General features: G+C 40.7%; 1 protein-coding gene across 1 annotated transcript in view; it reads right to left on the bottom strand.

The window, feature by feature from the left end:
* Positions 1 to 1,599: 1,599 nt before the first annotated feature.
* NSD1 (nuclear receptor binding SET domain protein 1) overlaps positions 1,600 to 20,078 on the bottom strand; it is a 79,216-nt gene continuing 60,737 nt past the window's right edge. Inside the window, exons 18-23 of the mRNA XM_081319994.1 lie at positions 19,246 to 19,515; positions 14,982 to 15,098; positions 14,591 to 14,732; positions 11,892 to 11,998; positions 10,987 to 11,188; positions 1,600 to 8,739 (exon numbers count right to left, since the gene is read on the bottom strand). Of these exons, the coding sequence (XP_081176120.1) occupies positions 6,920 to 8,739; positions 10,987 to 11,188; positions 11,892 to 11,998; positions 14,591 to 14,732; positions 14,982 to 15,098; positions 19,246 to 19,515 (2,658 nt within the window). The 3' untranslated portion in view covers positions 1,600 to 6,919. The remainder of the gene's footprint in view (positions 8,740 to 10,986; positions 11,189 to 11,891; positions 11,999 to 14,590; positions 14,733 to 14,981; positions 15,099 to 19,245; positions 19,516 to 20,078) is intronic.

Below are 20,078 nucleotides of genomic sequence, written 5' to 3'. Positions count from 1 at the left end.
GTCACATGATTACCATGTGTGACCTCCTTTGTCAACTTCCTATAAGTAAAGTCAACAGGGAAATGCTTAGGTGGCAAATAGTGATGGTGTGATATTGCTTAATGATGGCAACTGGAAATGCAGGAATTTTTGTCACAAAGTGACATGGTTACATGACCTCATTCTTTACAACTGCATTGCTTAGTGATAGAAATTCTGGTCTCAGTTCTCAGTTGAGAACTATCTCAGGGCCATATGAGGAAACTTTCTTACCTATAAGCCATCTCTGAGTGGTTCTAGAGATGACTGTCAGTTTCTGCCAATCAGTGGCTGTCAATGTAGCAACAGAAACAACCTTCAGATATGGGTCTCTGTTGAGACAGCTTAATCACAGTTGACCAAACTAATTTAATACAAGAAGGCATACAAGATAATAAGGCCCAATACTATGAAAGAACCTTCGTTTCTAAATAGTTTCTAAATCTTGGACATTGAGTAGAACTACGTAGATAGCATTATGATACTGGAGTTCCAGTGCAGTTACAGACTGGTGTAATATGGGAGCTGGAGAATGCCAGAAGGCTGTGGAGCGAGATCACAGGGACGAGTGGCAATGTTTTCTTTTATAAACATACCAATAGCAAGGTGTACAATATATTTATGCTGCCGTGTTAATTTGCCACTGCAAAATGGTTTTCCTACCTTTTGACTTTTAAAAATACAACTGGACCTTTTACTAGGGCACTAAAAAGGCTGCACATTGTTCTGGCCAATGATAACTAGAAAGAGCTTCCCATCAATTCAGAATGGTGAATAAGTAGATGGGAGCTTTCCCGTATTCTTAGCTTAGCTGGAACAAGGTCTTGGATCATTCTTTGTTATCTCAATGTACCCGTCAAGGAGCAACATGACAGAGGAGCCATCACTTTTTAGTGGCTCCCCCAGTTTCTTTTAAAATGAGCTGACAAATGCAACCTATGCATTTTGCTTTCTGGCCTATTTATTCGCCAAGCAAGATTTTTCCAAGGAAACTCACTATCCATTGTTTTTATGAAAAATGCAAGAAAATTAAGTGCGTCACGAAATGGCAAATTACAGTTAAAATGCCCCAAACCATTTTACTACCTAACCACAGAAGCCTGCTATGTTCTGTACGTGAGGCAATCACTCCGTAGCCCTCAGCTTCTCAAAAGTATTGAGGCTATCAACGGCTAAAGCTTGTTCATATGATTGTTTTGCTTTTCATTTGGGAAGGTAGAAAACATTTTTCATATTTCGCTACCAACTGCTCAGCTCACAACAATCCCAAGAAGCCGTTATCTAAGTTTCTAGCTATAGTAAGGTAGAGTTAAAATGCCACATGTTAAGGATCCAATAAAAAGCACATTTTAATTTTGCAGCACACTTTGAACAGTTTAAAATAATTTAGTAAATCACCAGAAATAAGTATGACTTCCACTTGTCTGAATGGCAGAGCGCTTTGTGCTGTCTTGGAAGATAAGCACTGTTGGGCCCATTTACTGTTTGGATGGGGAAACTACCTGTGCTGTAGAGTAAGTAGCTTTCCTTTAAGGTAGATCTTAATGCTCTGCCAGGCCTTAATGAGACAATGCACACAGATAAGAGTAAAGTTATACTTTACTTTACAGTAATTACGTTCTTTTATATACAAAGAATTACAGTACATATTTTGGGAATGCCTGGGTAGGGCAACCTTCCCCCCTCCCCCAATTATAAATTTCACATACAGTCAACTGGGTATGGGAAGCAAAATTAAATTAATCCAAAGACACTTCCTTTTCTTCCAATGTAGCTGTTCCAAAGACTTCTTCTGGCAGCCAGCTCTGTAGAATTGGGCAGCTCTGCATAGCCATATTGGGCTTTCCCCCCACCCCCCACTAATACAGGTATATGCTTTGTTGACTCCTTTTCATCATCCATGCAGATAAAATTAAGCAATGGAGGGATGTGGCAGCATATACTGTTTAGACCTCCCGCAAACAGCTCTGCTTAGCCATAATTCCCACTGATGCCCTCTCCACAATCAGCAACCAGCATGCCTGAGAATGAAACAATACATATTGCTTGGAGAAACAGATTTTTTTTCCCTCTCCATCTTATGTTAGCATTGCTAAGTGCCAATTTCGTTATCTTGAGTCATTTTTATTTTGGTTTCATAAAGACAAGATATGATTTTTTTTTTAAGTTTAACATCACTTTTATAAATGACCATCAAATGTATAAACAATAGTTCTGCAGCTGAAACATATGCCCTAAATTTGTCAAGTCTCTAAAATGCTGCAAGGCAGTTGCTTTTGCTGCAACAGACAAACAAGATCCTCTTCCACCATCCCCCCAATCGGCATTACTTTTGTTTTCAGCCCTCAAATGAATGTAAAGTCTCCACATTTTTTTGACCGTATACCAGGGTAGGCTCTTAAGCTTTTTACAAAAGTATCTCTCTTCAAATGATCACAGACCTAGCAAATGTAAAATCTTCACACCCATAAAGTACATTATCAAAACATGATCACTAGGATATCCTGCTGCTTGGAGGGGGGGGGGCGGGTTTCAACTTTACAACCCAAAGAACATGCTTTCTGTAATTTGGCTTAATGGTGATCAGCAGAATGGAGAGCTTCAGGGACTTATCTATTCAAGAGTGCAGGATGAATTTGAGCTCCACTTTCTACAACTTTTCAAGATGTTGCTCTGCAGAAGCCCAAAGCATGCAACTACCTGAAGACCAAAGGGACTATCGCATTCAAGTGGCTGTCACATATAAACTGATCCCTATCATCTTGAATATACTAACAATTGCAAATCTAGAAAACGAGACACAAATGTGTCCATTATTTAGTGTAACTGTCTTGTCAATATTTGAATACTCTTAATACAGCTTGATCTTGGATGTGAACATCTCACTTTCTATAATGCAATGCTCTTAAATGGCCAACCCTCATTTCTAGTTTCAACATTTTCTTTTTTTACATTCCAGGGAATTCAACCACACTGTAAAATCTCATATTTCAACACATGGGATAATAAACAACACATGGAATAATGAATTCTTTTTATGTAGCTCGTTAGTAATTATGTGTATTTGGAGGAAAGACTTTAAATTTAACATAAGCATATGAATGCTGCAGAATGTTATATATAAGTCTAAATTCCCATTTTCAATTAAAAATACACCCACATTTTTAAACTACACATCCTAAATTAAAGGACTTGCAGTCAATTTAACATCTGCAGGAAAATGCAGAAAAGTGGTACAGAGAAGCATGAAATATGGCATGGTTAGCAGCACATTACTGAACCATACTGGCCAGAATTCTCCATATATTTCAATATTATCACAACTGTGTATATTGTTCCAACAAGCCTCTGGAGAAAAAAAACATTATGTTTAACCTGTTATTATTACAAGACTGACCAAGGAGTGCCCTCAATTTAGTTTTACACTGTACACTTCCCACAAGTAGCCTATACGTTAAAAATAAATCTAACAGCTTCATGAATTTTTGAACATATCTTTGCAGGTGCAGTCGTTAAGTTCCACTTCTACTTTCTCAAAAGCTTAAATAAAATCTTTGGGAAAAGGTAATGCGCATTACGTATGTGTCTATGTATGTAAATTAAACTCTAGCGTAGATTGTTCCCTATTTCCCCAATCTGTTTAATTTTTGAAATGTGCCTTCTTGGCCCATCTTTCAAAGCAAAATATGATCTCAGAGCCCCATCCTCCAAAATTGCACCACCACCTACACCAGACTCTTAATTATAGACCATCTCTTTTTCTGCCTGATAGCAAAGTAAAACATTTGCACATAGGTGCATCACTTTGCTCACAATTACAGCAAGATCCACTACTCAACAGCAGAGTGGAGTTAATATGCCCAAACAACTTTAAATTCAAGACCATTTTAGCCCCTGGAAATTCAACTCTTATCAACTCCAAGGGTTCTCCAACCCTTATTTGCTCTTTTCTTTTGGACTTCATTTCTTTTGGCATTCATTCTTTATTTGACCGGTGTTCCTTCTAATGGAGAATTTCCTGCCTCATGTGGTCATCTGATTATAGAGGCCGCAACTCCTTACCCTATGCTAACCAAGGTGGTGGGTGGTGATTCCTTTTTATGTCTCATATTTTCCTGAAGTTATACTTTGTAGCTTCATTACTTTAGCTTAATGAACTGGATGGACATTAACCTCTGACGTGGAGACGTGCTGTTGTGCTTGATAAAATATTCAGACTGCTCCATCTATACTTTTGCAATGCTTTCTATTTCAGTGCTTGGTTCAGTTAATAGCTTTGTATTTTAAACAAATTTAGTTTAAGGAGACTGAAAAGAGGAAAGATGTAATATTAAATGTCACTGGGTGATTGTTTCGAAATACCACTTGAAAAGTTTAAATTGGTTCAATCATGAATTCCTAGCCAGATTCAGAATGTGCTGCTAAATCCCAGTTCTTACAGTCACCTGCATGATCCCTAGGAATCTGAACAAAAGAATTCAAAATAAAAGTTCTCAGTTTTAAAGATTTAAAATAGCCTCCACCAAAAATATTCACAGTTTATTTTTTTTCCATGAAACAAATACCTAGTTAAAACACATGACATTGCAAGAACCAAGTTGGATAAAGCAGTGCAGATATCTCTCTTCTTACAAGTACAGCTGTGAAGGGAGGGCAGGGGCTGGCACAAAGGGAGCCCTAAACACACAATCTACATGATAAAGTCCAGCTCACGGAAGGCCTAGAGACGTAAAATTTAGAGCCTTATTTTGTTTCCACATGAGAAATGTTTAATATGCTGAGCCTCGTGATTGGCTTGACTTGCTTGCTTGTTCAAAAAGGTGGGTCTTTTCATTTTAAAAAGTTTTGGTAAAATGCCCTTGGTTTCTTGTATCTGTCTCATTCAGAAGAACTGTCCTGTTTCCTTTTGTGCAGGAGTCACGCAGAAACAAAAGATGTTTGCATTTCGCCATTTTCAGCAATTAGCAGCGCTCGGCCTGCAGGTGTTCAAGGAAAACCAACTTTAAGCACTAAGGTTCCATTTAGTCATAATGCTTTACAAAGTCATTAGTTGTACTTGGAGAGAATGAAATGAATCAGAGAAGAGGATGAGATGCACAACCAGGTAGGGAATATTTCGCAGTGCCGAGTAGATACTGTCATTGTGGAAAGCCAACATTGAAAAAAGTAATGGATCTGAATTTGAGCTGCCACTGCAACATTGATGATTGCCTACAGGCCCTGAATACCCGAGTTATCTATTCCAAGTTGAGAGGCTTTACATTGGGACAGAGTTAGAATTTCTGCTCTGTGCCAAAATGTGAACATCTAGAGAGGACCAAATGGGAGCTATTCAAAACAGTTTTTGCTTCAAACTGGAGCTTAACAGTCTGTGAGAGTTCAGATGCCTAGGCAAATAGAGTAAGGTGGCAAGCTAAAAATGGTCAAAGAGTTTGCTGATTTCATAGTACGAAATGGAAGCCATATTAGATATGTGAAGACCCTGCATAGTGAATAATATCACCATATACAGGGTGAAGTAATAATTTATTTGATTCCCCAGCTACAGTTTAAAGAAACCACCATCAGTACCATAGCAAGCTATATTTCTGTAGTGCAGATAATATATCTGCCTGTTTATGTAATTCTAAATGCTTCTCCTTAATGGAAAGATAGTACTACCAATCTGGCCACTAGTCAGGTCTAAAATGTTGCATTAACTGGAAAATGAAGAAAAAAGAATGAGAACTTCAGGCAAGTGCTGGAGCATTTCATGTTCCAGTGTGAGAACTGTAATCTTGGCTCTCTCTCTTTTTAAATGACAGGCCCCCCGAGGGCTGCCCCACTAAATTCAAGTCAATTTTCTGTAGATGGGGTGTGGGAGTGTTGCAGGAGGCAATACAAAAGGCTTACTAAGCTAGACACTAATCAGAATAGTAATATTCACTTTTCATCTTCAACATTTATTCTCATATAGGTCATCAACTGTTTCATTTTCTGAATTAGCTCGTAATTTAGAAATACACCCATACATAATGCAAACATTATTTTTAAGCAGATTTGCCATGGAAAAGAGCAAAATTAGTTTCATTTGTCCACGCTGACTATCAGTTTGACTACAAGATAACTTTGGTGAACAAACTGTAAAAAGCTCAACACAGCAATGCTGCACTGAAAAGCTAGACAAACAACGTACTTATTTTTCTAACCTGCTCTTGATTTTAGTGGTCAAAATTCTGTTGAAAAGGGAGCTTTAGTGCCATTGCACTAAAGATCTAAATCCCAAAGAATCTACCAGATAGTATTTCTGAATACTCCCCCGCTGTAAGACCTAGGTTCACTGAGGCACAAGTTGTTCTGTTTTGCAGAACTGAGGTCCTCAACTAACTTCAAGTATTTTTTAAAAGCACCTGCATTTGAAACGCTCCGCCCTGACAGCAGATAGACTGCAAGAAATGAAAATTAAGGACTAGAAACCTGCTGCATTTCCTTTTGTCCCCTCAGTATCTGGGTTCATTAGTTAAACGTTTTGGAAATATGAGGGGCCAGTGTGGAAGTTTGTTATGGTAATAAACTATTTCTTTGGAGCTACATGGGAATAATCTAGGAATGCAAGTCTGTTATTCAGACTCACACAATTAGTAAACTGATTAATGGAATTAAATATTTTATCCCAAGTGGTTTCCTTTATTTCAGCATTATTGTTTGCAAAATGAAGGTAAAGACCACCTATATTCTTGCTCCTTGGTCGGGCATCATAGAGATTTAGTTAAAATATATCTGTATAGCTTGGGCAGGATGTTGCTGGAGGTTAAGAAACTGGAGAAGTGAATTAAAAAGAAAACAACAAAAACAATCCTTTCCCATACAATTAAAAAATCAATCAAAACAAATAGGTGACCCGTCTGGCCTCAAACTGGCTTCACTTAGATTTAGACTCAGGAGGTTCGTGGCCAGGAGAGTCCTGGTCCAGTCCTAGCACCGCATTTTGCTCAGACAAAGGCAAGATGCCCTGTCCCACAGGCGTTTGTGTTTTTCCAGAGAGCCAAGAGATCTGCTCCAATGTCTGAATGTTTCTGGTCAGCCATGAGGTTTGCCCAGAAGGTAGTGGAGCTTCCCTTCCAGGCCAAGGGGGTTGTTCAAATGCAGACAATCTCTCTGTTGACCAAAATGTCTGCTCCGTGGAGGGTGCAGATATTGCTTCTTGGCCTGGACAGAGACTGTGCTCAGGAGACTGCAGTTTCTCAGCTGTCCAAAAAGATTGCTCCATGGATGGCAGCCCTTTTGCACTAAGCCAAGAGGTCTTTTCGTGCATTTCCAAGTTCTCTAGCGGACAGGAGGTTTGCCCTGGGAAGGGTGGACATTTCCCCGTTGGCCGACAAGACTGTTCGCCAGATACAGATGTCCGTTCTTTCGGCTGAGGGTTCTGCTCCACAGTCACAAAGCCTCTTTCTTTGGGTTGAGCATTCTGGTCGACTGGCCGCAGTGCTTTCTCTGAAAGCAAAGGCCTGGGGTTTAGTGGGGCAGGAAGCCTGTCTGAGAGCTGAGGCCTCAGGCCCGCGGCGGTAGAAGGCTTGTCAGATGGTACAGGCCGAGTGTCCACAGGGGTAGGCAGCCTGCTGGGCGTCTGAGGCGGTGAGCCGGTCGGAGCGACTAGCTTCTCTAATGGCTTAGACCTCAGGGCTACTGGGGTGACAGGTCTAACTGGCAGCTGCGGCTTCAGGCTCAGTGAAGGGGCCGCCTTCCCTGAAGGCTGAGGCAGCGGCCCCACAGAAATGGCCCTGCCCTGTGGCTCAGGCCTCAGAGAGTCGGGTTCTGCAGCTCTGTCCACTACCTGCCCATGAGGCGGTGGGGTGGTGGGGGGCTTATCTAGCAGTTGGGGCTGGGGAGCACCCATCAAAGGTGATGGGTCTGAAATCCTGGGCGCCTCTAAGGCCGAGCAGTCAGCTGCTCTCTCAGATCCAGGTGGCTTCTCCTCAGTGGCGACAGAGGACTGTTCCTCTCGAACTATGGTGGGGGACAGCTTCTCGGGGGGTTGCCCCTTCCGGGCCCCAGGGGAAGCTAGCTTTTCTGAGGCCCGCAGCCTGAGGGCCACCGTTGGTGCTGACTTCTCTGAGGGATGTAGCCTAAGAGCCACTGCCGAAAGTGGCTTGTCTGATGACTGCAATCTAAGGGCCAGGGCAGAGGATAGTTTGTCTGAAGGCTTGAACCTCAAGGCCAGGGTGGAGGGCAATTTGTCAGAGGGCTTTAAACTCAGGGCCAGGGTGGAGGGCAGTTTGTCTGCTGGTTGAAGCCGCAGTGCCATTGTAGAGGGTGGTTTATCTGAGGGCTGTAGCTTCAGGGCCACCGAGGAAGGTGGCTTGTCTGAGGACTGTAGCCTCAGAGCCAATGAAGAGGAAGGTGGTTTATCTGAGGATTTCAGCCTCAGAGACACAGTCAGAGGAAGCCTCTCTGAGGACTGAGATTTCGGGCCTGTAGCTGCAGGCTGCTGGTCTGATGGCTGAGTGTTTTGGCAGCCAGCTGCTGATTCTGTGGAAGGCGCATACTCACGAATCTCTCCTGGCTCTAGAGGGTTAGGTCCACAAGGATCGTGTTCTGTGCATGACAGGCGTCCATCCAGTTTGGAGATGAACAGCATGCCTTCCCTATGCTGTTTGCAGAATGACCGGGGACACATCTCGCAGAAGGAGGCTGCATCTTTGTTACACACGTCACACTGATGCCAAGGACATTCCCACTTTCCTGCAGCACAGGAAAAAGCATGACTAACATGAGTGATGGCAGTTTCTGAAAGTCCCTGAAATCAAGATGCAAGGAAACCCTGACCGGTAAAAGCTGTTCAGGGAAAATTGCTAAATTCAACTCCAAATTCCAAGACATCCAAATGCTGGTATTAAATTGCCCACAGAGGATATAGCACACAAAGGCCAATTCATTACATACAATGGTTTCATTCCACTATTTTATTATTGTGTTACAACTTTGCCCTGGCTTCAACTGCAGGAACCTCCAACTATAGAACAAGAAAGAATATCTATGATCAGAAATAAGCATGGCCTTGGTGTTACCTGGAATTTTAGGCTTTATGATTAGCTTTTTAATTAAGGTGATATTAGCATTTTAATATGGCAACTATGCCTCCTTTTGAAGTGTAGGAAATCTTGTTTTACCTTTACCCAAAACCATTTCCTTTGATGTGCAAAATTAGCCTATTTAGAAACTTAACAGTAGGACTGTATTCTGAAGTCCTTGAATGGAGCAAGTGCCAAAGAAACAAACCCAGATAGGAAAGGAGAAGATGCCCCGTATTGCGAGGCTGTCTGCCTTTTCTTGCATCCAATCAATGTCTTTGATTGTTTGATTTGTTGCTTTCTGACACCTTATAAATATCAAATGTATTGTTTGTTTCTGTCCCCTGTATCAAGACCCCCTCCCTTAATAAAATGCCATTTGCTTTACCTGAAGTATTTGTGCTTAGCACTGCAGGGAGGGGAGCACTGAAAAAAGCCACTTTGCAGAGGTATATTGTTTCTCTCTCAAATACAGGGATGAGGTTCTTTCCAGACCCGTGCTACTAACTAGAGTGCTGGAGTTTCAAGGAAACATTCGCACACAATCAGTCACTACATTCCAATGGAACACATGTGCTTTTTCACTAAAACAGCTTATACCCTACAGGACTAGGGATGGGCTAAAGGGAATTTAAGGAGGACAGAATTTAACTAGAGACATAAAGATTTCCGATTCTCCCACCTCAAGAAAAAAATTTATGAGGCAGTATAACCTCATGTGGGACGCGGTGGCTCAGTGGGTTAGGACGCTGAGCTTGTCGATCGGAAGGTCGGCAGTTTGGCGGGTCGAATCCCGAGTGCCGCGTAGCAGAGTGAGCGCCTGTTACTCGTCCCAGCTTCTGCCCACCTAGCAGTTCGAAAGCATGTAAAAATGCAAGTAGAAAAATAGGGACCACTACGGTGGGAAGGTAACAGCGTTCCGTGCGCCTTTGGCGTCTAGTCATGCCGGCCACATGACCACGGAGATGTCCTCGGACAAGCGCTGGCTCTTCGGCTATGAAACGGAGATGAGCACCGGCCCCTAGAGTCGGAAACGACTAGCACACATGTGCGGGGGAACCTTTACCTTTACCTATAACCTCATGTGGGTTTCAACTAGTGGCTGTTTAACATCTTGTAAGGACCTTCGCTCCTTCTGCCGTGACCTGAAGACTTGGCTATTTGAACTTGCCAGCCTGGACTGAGGGACTGGGATTTTAGATCTTAAATTTTAAAAATTTTAAATTTTAGAATTTGTTTTATTGTTTAGGGCTATTGGCTTAATTTCATTTTAATTTTTGTATATTATGTGTTGTTTATAGTGTTTAATTGCCCTGTACACCGCCCCGAGTCCCTTGGGAGAGGGGCGGTATATAAATCCAAATAATAAATAAATAATATGTCTGGCTATCCTGGGCTCTTTTCCTCAATTCTTCTGATCTGCCTTTGTTCTTTATTCTAGTTCACTCTAATGATAAATTCAGGTAACATTTAAATTGTTTGCTTCAAACTCTAGGAACCATTTATAAGAGAATCAAACTGGATAGACAGGAGTTGTGACTGCATCATTTAACAGCCTGTATTTAAAAGCTTGTTAAAGTGGAATACTTTAATGAGAAAAAAAGGTATAGGGGAGATAATTGACTCCAATTCATCCAAAAGATTTTTTTTAAAATTAGTACTGCACTTAATATATGAAGGAAAGAATTTCATTTTCTAACTTTGTCCTCAATTTCGATTCATTAACACAAGATGTTTCTCTGAAAAAAAAATCACAGAACACCTTAAAGGAAAAGTATGTTAAACCTATTTTAAAGAACATTTTTTTTTGCCAATATGTAGCAATATGTTCCTTTGTCTGCATGCATGGTATATGAGCTACCATTTTCATCCTGGAAATACTTTCTGCAGTAACCAAATATGAGACTACATTACTGACCTGCAGGCCGCCTAGTCAGATTGAGGCAGTCAGCGTGGTAGACTTTGGGGCATCCTGGTCTCTTACAGGAAACCATCTGCCCACCATCTCCACAACTGAAACATTCATCCTCCCTCTCTTTCATGACTTCTGTCTGTGACTTGCGCTTTCCGTGCCTCCTCTTACATTTCTTAGATTTCTCTTCTGTAGCAGGTGGCTGATTCTGAAGAGAGAAAAAAAATCAGGATGGAGAAAAAAATCCCTGTTCTCGTATAACTAGTTTTGTTTAACTTGTTTAACTAAGGTGCATAATGAGATGACTAATTCTGGATAGTCCATTAGTAGGTGTACACCTACAAGGAAAACAGAAAGTGTTGGCTTCATCTGGTGATAATGGAACTAATCATATATTTAAAATAAATGTAAGATCACCATAAATGATTGATTTGACAGCAACTAGATTTGCTTTGCTCTTTTATGAGATACTTCAGAGCTAATATTTGATGGACTTTTGCTTCAAGGAAAGGAATGTGAAAAATCAAATGATTTGGAGCAGAAGTCTCTTGGAGCAGAATTGCTTTTCTTCAGTGGTGGGATTCAAATATGTGAACAACCGGTTCTCTGTGTGGATGATGCTTCCGGAAGTCCATTCTGGGCCTGGGCAACAAAAAATTAGCTACCAGTTCTGCCAAAGTGGTGTGAGCTGGCTGAATCCCACCACTGCTTTTCTTCTTTTTCTTTTTAATTTGTACTCTCAGCTTGTTTTAAAATGCAGTATAGACAACAGGGATACTATTTTATCAGCAGGAGCTAATTACACAAATAGTAGAGGACTACAAAAGTATAAACAATTTCTGCGCACACAGTATATCTAAGGTTAATAGAGCTGCATCTAAGGAAAAGTATCCAAAGATAGACTGCTATACCTTTGGCCGTACTCCAAGGAAGCCACTGCAGTTTGGTGCTCCACACTTGCAAACTGTTTTCCCATTCCCCAAACATTCCAGGTTGTAGTTAAAAGTCAGCTCGGTCCCTGGTAATGAAAGAAATCAGTTAAGACCCACCCAGATGATAACATACAGGGTTTTGTGCATGAGATTCAGTATGTAATAAAGGAATGAAAAGATCCAAGTCAACCAGAGTGCTTGTGCAACTTTTAGTTGTGCGTCAGTTGCGGCCTCTCCTGGATCAGAAGTTCTGTGTTCAGTCATTCAAGCCCTAGTCATCTCAAGTTGGACTATTGCAACACACTCTACATGGGGCTACCATTGAAGAGCATTTGGAAGCTACAGTGGTGCACAGTGCCATGGCACAGGCAGTTCTTGGGACTCCAAAGGTGGCACATGTAACACTACTTCTCCGCGGGCTGCCAGTTTGCTTCTGGGTGCAATTTGAGGTGTTGGCAATCACTTTTAAAGCCCTTCATGACACGGGTCCAGATTACTTGAGGGATCATCTCATCCCACTGGGATTGGCCCGCCCCACCCACGCCGGCAGAGGAGGCATGTTATCGGCCCCACTGGCCACGGTGATCTGGCTGGCAAGGTTCAGGAGAAGAGCCTTCTCTGCCTTGCCCCCGGGAGTGAGATCAGTTCCAACCCTCCTGACCTTCCACACGAGCTTAAAGACCTGGCTCTGACAGTTTGTTTGGGTTCTAAAGGAGTGGCTTCACGTTGAGGTTGTTTGATAGATTAATATCACATTCCTCTTCCCTCCTGGTCATCCTGCTCCCTCCCTCCCCATCTTTTAGCTATTGTGTTTTATATTTTTAGAGTATTTTATTCATGTAATTTTATCTTTTCATATTGTAAGCCATCCAGAGTTACCCCTGGGTAAGATAGCCGACCAATAATGCAATAAATAAATAAATAAAATCAGAAGAAAAATTAAAAGTGCTGAGGGGAATCTATTTCTATTGTGTTAGGCAGGATCTACTGACCTACCTCAGTACTGTTTCTGAAGTATAGCTATAATATATATAGCTATTTTATATTTTTAGAGTATTTTATTCATGTAATTTTATCTTTTCATATTGTAAGCCATCCAGAGTTACCCCTGGGTAAGATAGCCGACCAATAATGCAATAAATAAATAAATAAAATCAGAAGAAAAATTAAAAGTGCTGAGGGGAATCTATTTCTATTGTGTTAGGCAGGATCTACTGACCTACCTCAGTACTGTTTCTGAAGTATAGCTATAATATATATAGCTATTTTATATTTTTAGAGTATTTTATTCATGTAACTTTATCTTTTCATATTGTAAGCCATCCAGAGTTACCCCTGGGTAAGATAGCCGACCAATAATGCAATAAATAAATAAATAAAATCAGAAGAAAAATTAAAAGTGCTGAGGGGAATCTATTTCTATTGTGTTAGGCAGGATCTACTGACCTACCTCAGTACTGTTTCTGAAGTATAGCTATAATATATATAGCTATTTTATATTTTTAGAGTATTTTATTCATGTAACTTTATCTTTTCATATTGTAAGCCATCCAGAGTTACCCCTGGGTAAGATAGCCGACCAATAATGCAATAAATAAATAAATAAAATCAGAAGAAAAATTAAAAGTGCTGAGGGGAATCTATTTCTATTGTGTTAGGCAGGATCTACTGACCTACCTCAGTACTGTTTCTGAAGTATAGCTATAATGAGGATCCAGATTGTTGGGGGCAATTAAGCTGACTTTGTAATAATGCCGCTTGGGGTGTGTGTGAAAGCCCTAATAAGCAGGCATATACATAGAATGAAGGCTACTGCTAAGCTTGTAAGCCGCCCTGAGTCTTCGGAGAAGGGCGGGATATAAATGGAATTAAAATAAATAAATAAATAAATAAATAAATAAATAAATAAATAAATAAATAAATAAATAAATAAATAAATAAATAATGTGTTTTTTTCTGACTGCCACACAGAGCAGTATCCATGGGTTAGTAATGCAATTATTAGAGATTAACCCTTTGTAGAACCTACTCCCACTAGATAAAGCAACTGTGTTTCTTCACTGTTCCTTTTATACCATTTTTTTCTTCCTTTCAGAACTCTTTCAGCAGCTACAAGACCTCTATAGGCTCCTGGAGAAGTGCAGTCTTGCTAATGCTGACAAGGCAAGCAGGAATTCTTCAACCAAGCAAAAAAAAACAAAAACCACAACCCTGGCATCAAACACTATGCAAGAAAGTAGCAGAGAAGGGGAAAAAGAAGGCATGAGGCAGAAAAAAAACCCCTTCACTGTGGGTTATTTAGAGAAAAGAAATGAAGTACCACGCATCTGCAGCAAACAGTCCTCTGCCATCTTTCAGGCAGATGAACAGAGAAAAAGTAAAGGGGAATCAATGCTAAGCACATTGATTTGTGCTTTAGATTGTAAGCCGCCCTGAGTTTTCGGAGAAGGGCGGGATATAAATGGGATTAAAAAAAAATTGCAGATGGGAGTCAGGATGAGTCAGTTCTGGCTAGCAGACTGACCATGTACTCAGGGCCAAACTATCCTCCTGAACATCTTATCTCCTAAACACTAATATCTTTCTAATGGGCTTTATAATCATCAATGGACAGCAAAAGCTAAGCATTTAAGACACCCCAAATGTTTCAAAGAAAGCTTTTATGAGAAAATACTGACCTGCTTTAATATTTACAAGGGCAAACAGCCCAACACGAGTATCTCCATTCACTGACCACTTCTGTGTCTCACAATTTGGCTGGCAACAGTGATTCATGAATCGAGCATAATTGCCCTTTGGTCCAGCATCAATTATTCGATCCTAAAATCACCAAATGGAATAACATTTATTAAAAACATAGCTTTAATCTTTTTTTTAGCTGAGACTAGCTTTATAGGTGGACAAATAGAACAGTTCAGAGAGCACAGGGCACCCAAACCTATCTAAAGAAGCGTTTGTTTTTTAAAGGATTTCTAACATTCTATTAAATACTCCAAATGCTGAAACAAAATTGTTTTTATATAGCCACCTGTCACTCAATGTACAGCACACAAAAAAGCTTTTACCCACCTTGTCCAAAGTCAGCATATAAAAGTTGGTGATATCATGTTCTTGAGCATAGCGGATTCTGGCCCGACATTCTTCTTCATCTATCAATTCTCCCACATACTCATTCACAAACTCACCCTGAAATTCCCAGGAATGGAAGAACAAGTAAGTGCTCTGATTACAAAACTAGGAAAATAAAAAGTTCTTCATTAATGTCAATATTCCAAGTTATTTTTTTTGAAAATATTCTGAGACGGCACCGATCTGTTTCATGTTCAATAATGTTTTTACTCTTACTATAAGAATAAGCCTACACATGGTTGCTTTTCAAAATCCAGGAGCTATGAAGCTGCTCCCCTTCATGGATTACTGCATTGTCGTGGCGAAGGGGCTTGCGTAATTCAATGAAGCTATGAGCTATGCCGTGCAGGGCCACCCAAGACGGACAGGTCATAGCAGAGAGTTCTGACAAAACGTGATCCACTGGAGAAGGAAATGGCAACCCACTCCAGTATCTTTGCCATGAAAACCCTATGGACAGTACCAAAAGGCAAAACGATATGACGCTGGAAGATGAGCCCCTCAGGTCGGAAGGCGTCCAATATGCTACTGGGGAAGAGCAGAGGGCTAGTACTAGTAGCGCCAGAAAGAATGAAGCGACTGGGCCAAAGCCGAAAGGACGCTCAGCTGTGGATGTGTCTGGTGGTGAAAGGAAAGTCCGATGCTGTAAAGATTTTTTCTCCATAGGAACCTGGAATGTAAGATCCATGAATCAAGGAAAGCTGGACGTGGTCAAACAAGAGATGACAAGACTAAATATCGACATCTTAGGTATCAGTGAACTAAAATGGACAGGAATGGGTGAATTTAATTCAGATGACCATCAGGTATACTACTGCGGGCAAGAATCCCTCAGAAGAAATGGAGTAGCCTTCATAGTCAATAAAAAAATAGGAAAAGCAATATTGGGATACAATCCTCAAAATGACAGAATGATCTCAGTTCGAATCCAAGGCAAACCATTCAATATCACAGTAGTCCAAGTCTATGCCCCAACCACCGGTGCTGAAGAGGATGAAATTGACCGGTTCTATGAAGCCCTACAGCACCTTATAGAACTAACACCCAGAAATGATGTCCTTATCATCATGGGGGATTGGAATGCTAAAGTAGGAAGCCAAAAGATAACTGGAATAACAGGCAAGTTTGGCCTTGGAGTACAAAATGAAGCAGGGCACAGGCTGATAGAATTTTGTCAAGAGAATACGATGGTCATAGCAAACACTCTTTTCCAACAACCCAAGAGACGGCTTTACACATGGACATCACCAGACGGTCGACACAGAAATCAGATTGACTATATGCTCTGTAGCCAAAGATGGAGAAGCTCTATACAGTCAGTAAAAACAAGACCAGGAGTTGACTGTGGCTCAGACCATGAGCTTCTTGTTGCAAAGTTTAGGCTTAAATTAAAGAAAGTAGGGAAAAGCGCTAGGCCAGTCAGGTATGAATTAAATCATATCCCTGTTGAATATACAGTAGAGGTGACAAATAGATTTAAGGAATTAGATCTGATAGACAGAGTGCCTGAAGAACTATGGACAGAGGTTCGCAACATTGTACAAGAGGTAGCAACCAAAACTATCCCAAAGAAAAAGAAATGCAAGAAAGCAAAATGGATGTCTGAGGAAGCTTTGCAAATAGCTGAGGAAAGGAGGGAAGCGAAAGGCAAGGGAGAAAAAGAAAGATATGCCCAATTAAATGCAGAATTCCAAAGAATAGCTAGAAGAGATAAGAATGCCTTCTTAAATGAACAATGCAAAGAAATAGAAGAAAACAATAGAATAGGGAGGACCAGAGATCTTTTCAAGAAAATTGGAGAGATGAAAGGAACGTTTCATGCAAAAATGGGCATGATAAAGGACCAAAACGGCAGGGACCTAACAGAGGCAGAAGAGATTAAGAAGAGGTGGCAGAATTACACAGAAGAACTATACAAGAATGAGCTTAACGTCCCTGATAATCACAATGAGGTGGTCACTGACCTCGAGCCAGACATCCTAGAATGTGAAGTGAAGTGGGCCTTAGAAAAGCTGAGCAACAACAAAGCTAGTGGAGGTGACAGTATTCCAGCTGAGCTATTCAAAATCTTAAAAGACGATGCAGTAAAAGTGCTACACTCAATTTGCCAGCAAATTTGGAAAACTCAACAGTGGCCACAGGATTGGAAAAGATCAGTTTACATTCCAATTCCAAAGAAAGGCAGTGCCAAAGAATGTTCAAACTATCGCACCATTGCACTCATTTCTCATGCTAGTAAAGTTATGCTTAAAATTCTACAAGCTAGACTCCAGCAGTATGTGGATCGAGAACTACCAGAAGTACAGGCAGGATTTCGAAGAGGCAGAGGAACTAGAGATCAAATTGCTAACATACGCTGGATCATGGAGAAAGCTAGAGAATTCCAGAAAAACATCTACTTCTGCTTCATTGACTATGCTAAAGCCTTTGATTGTGTGGCTCATAACAAACTCTGGCAAGTCCTTAAAGAGATGGGCATACCAGACCATCTTATTTGTCTCTTGAGAAATCTATATGCGGGCCAAGAAGCAACAGTGAGAACTGGACACGGAACCACTGATTGGTTCAAAATTGGGAAAGGAGTCCGGCAAGGCTGTATACTGTCACCCTGCCTATTTAACTTATATGCAGAGCACATCATGAGAAAGGCAGGGCTAGATGAATCAAAAGTTGGAATTAAGATTGCTGGAAGAAACATCAACAACCTAAGATATGCAGATGATACCACTCTAATGGCAGAAAGTGAAGAAGAACTAAAGAGCCTCTTGTTGCGGGTGAAGAAGGAGAGTGCAAAACTTGGGTTGAAACTAAACATTAAGAAAACCAAGATCATGCCATCTGGCCCTCTCAATTCCTGGCAAATAGATGGGGAAGAAATGGAGGTAGTGACAGATTTTATTTTCCTGGGCTCCAAGATCACTGCAGATGGGGACTGTAGCCAAGAAATTAAAAGACGCTTGCTCCTCGGGAGGAAAGCCATGACAAATCTAGACAGCACACTAAAAAGCAGAGACATCACCCTGTCAACAAAAGTGCGTATAGTCAAGGCTATGGTCTTCCCAGTTGCAATGTATGGCAGTGAAAGCTGGACCATAAGAAAGGCTGAGCGCCAAAGAATTGAAGCCTTTGAACTATGGTGCTGGAGAAGACTCCTGCGAGTTCCTTGGACTGCAAGGCGATCAAACCGGTCAGTCCTAGAGGAGATCAACCCTGACTGCTCTTTAGAAGGCCAGATCCTGAAGCTAAAACTCAAATACTTTGGCCACCTAATGAGAAGGAAGGACTCACTGGAGAAGAGCCTAATGCTGGGAAAGATTGAGGGCAATAGAAGAAGGGGACGACAGAGAATGAGGTGGCTGGATGGAGTCGTTGAAGCAGTAGGCGTGAGCTTAAATGGACTCCAGAAGATGGTAGAGGACAGGAAGACCTGGAGGAACATTGTCCATAGGGTCGCGATGGGTCAGACACGACTTCGCAACTAACAACAACATGAAGCTGCTAGAGAGTCCCAAGTAGCTTATATATTTGTCACATAGTTAACCAACATAAGTGAAGTATAACCAACTTACTTATATAATCAATAAAAAACCCTGCTTTTGAACTTTAGAGCTCTTACAATTTGGAATTGGGCTACCTGAAGATTATATATTCATATATTTATATTCCATCCAAACTCTAAGAAGCCCACATGGGGTTAAAGACTACAGTGTCCCACTTCTTTCCAAGGCTACTGTAAACACTTACAAAAACCTGACTATTGAAGCATCTGTAGCAACTGTTACACTAAAACTGGCAAATACTGAACAATACTGAACAAAATACTGAACAATTTTGCTCAGTTATTTCCTAATGCAATAATTTAGGATCATGTTATTTATAGCACTGTTTAAGAATATTATGAATATTCAGTAGTACTTTAATGTAACAACATGGGTATCAAAAGCAGTGAGCTGCCATAGAAAAATTTGTGTCTTTTAAATCAGAATTTGCATGGCAAATAATTGACACTGGAAAAAAGAAATAATTGACATGGAAAGGCAATCAGTATAAGCAATTTCTGGAATTGTTGACATACACTGATTTTGAGGGATGTAATTTAAGATTCCATTGTTGCATAATCTAACCACTATATAGCTAGAAAAGGTACCATGACAGTTTTTAGATATGTGGTGACTATAATGAAAATTTAAAAAAGCAAAAGTACCTTTTTAATGTCTCTCTTAGCTTGCAAACCCCAGCCACGTGCTAAAGTACGAAAGATTTCTACTTCTGGATACTGTCTCTTGGTGAAACACTGGTTTTGGCAGCGTTCTCCAGCTTGACAAACCGCAGGGTGACATTCATAGAGCAGCATGCGATTAAGACACTCTGAATCCAAGCCACAGGGGTTTTCATCGGCAGGCTTGCAGTTGCAACGTGGTATTTCAGACAAATCTGCTGTGAAGATCTGCACTTTGCCCACAGGCCTGTTTACCTACAAGCAGAAATGGACAATTCCAAGTAAATCCATTGTCTTAGGAAGTGTACATTTTGAAAACAGCACGCAGATGCACTGTCTGGCAGTACGCTGAAATTGACTGAAAGATAATTTTGGGCAGCACAAATGATGAGGAAACAATGTTACTAAAAAAATGTTTACAGCTGCAGAGGGTATTTTGTGTGATACACATACACACACATACACTCTGCTCAAAAAAATAAAGGGAACACTTAAACAACACAATGTACTGTATTTAATAGTAGGATGTCTTATCTTGTGTTCCCTTTACTTTTTTGATACACACACACACACACACACACACACACACACACATATACATATATATATGGCAAATGCTTGTTAACTATTAGATTACCTTGCTAGGCCCCAAACATGGGACAAATCTTTATCTCCTGTGTCAGCCTATCCTGAAGGCCATCGACAGGCAGTAGTCACACCGGTGACAGCTCATATTTGTGTAAATTTTTTAAATTGCTAACAAAGAATTAAGGGAGACTGATATGCATTTCAAACTTATTAGTTTTCATCAGTCAGCC

The sequence above is a fragment of the Vipera berus genome (genome assembly GCF_964194415.1).
Source record: "Vipera berus genome assembly, chromosome: 2".
Classification (NCBI taxonomy): domain Eukaryota; kingdom Metazoa; phylum Chordata; class Lepidosauria; order Squamata; family Viperidae; genus Vipera; species Vipera berus.
Note: the sequence above shows the minus strand (reverse complement) of the source record. Positions and strands in the feature narration are given on the sequence as shown.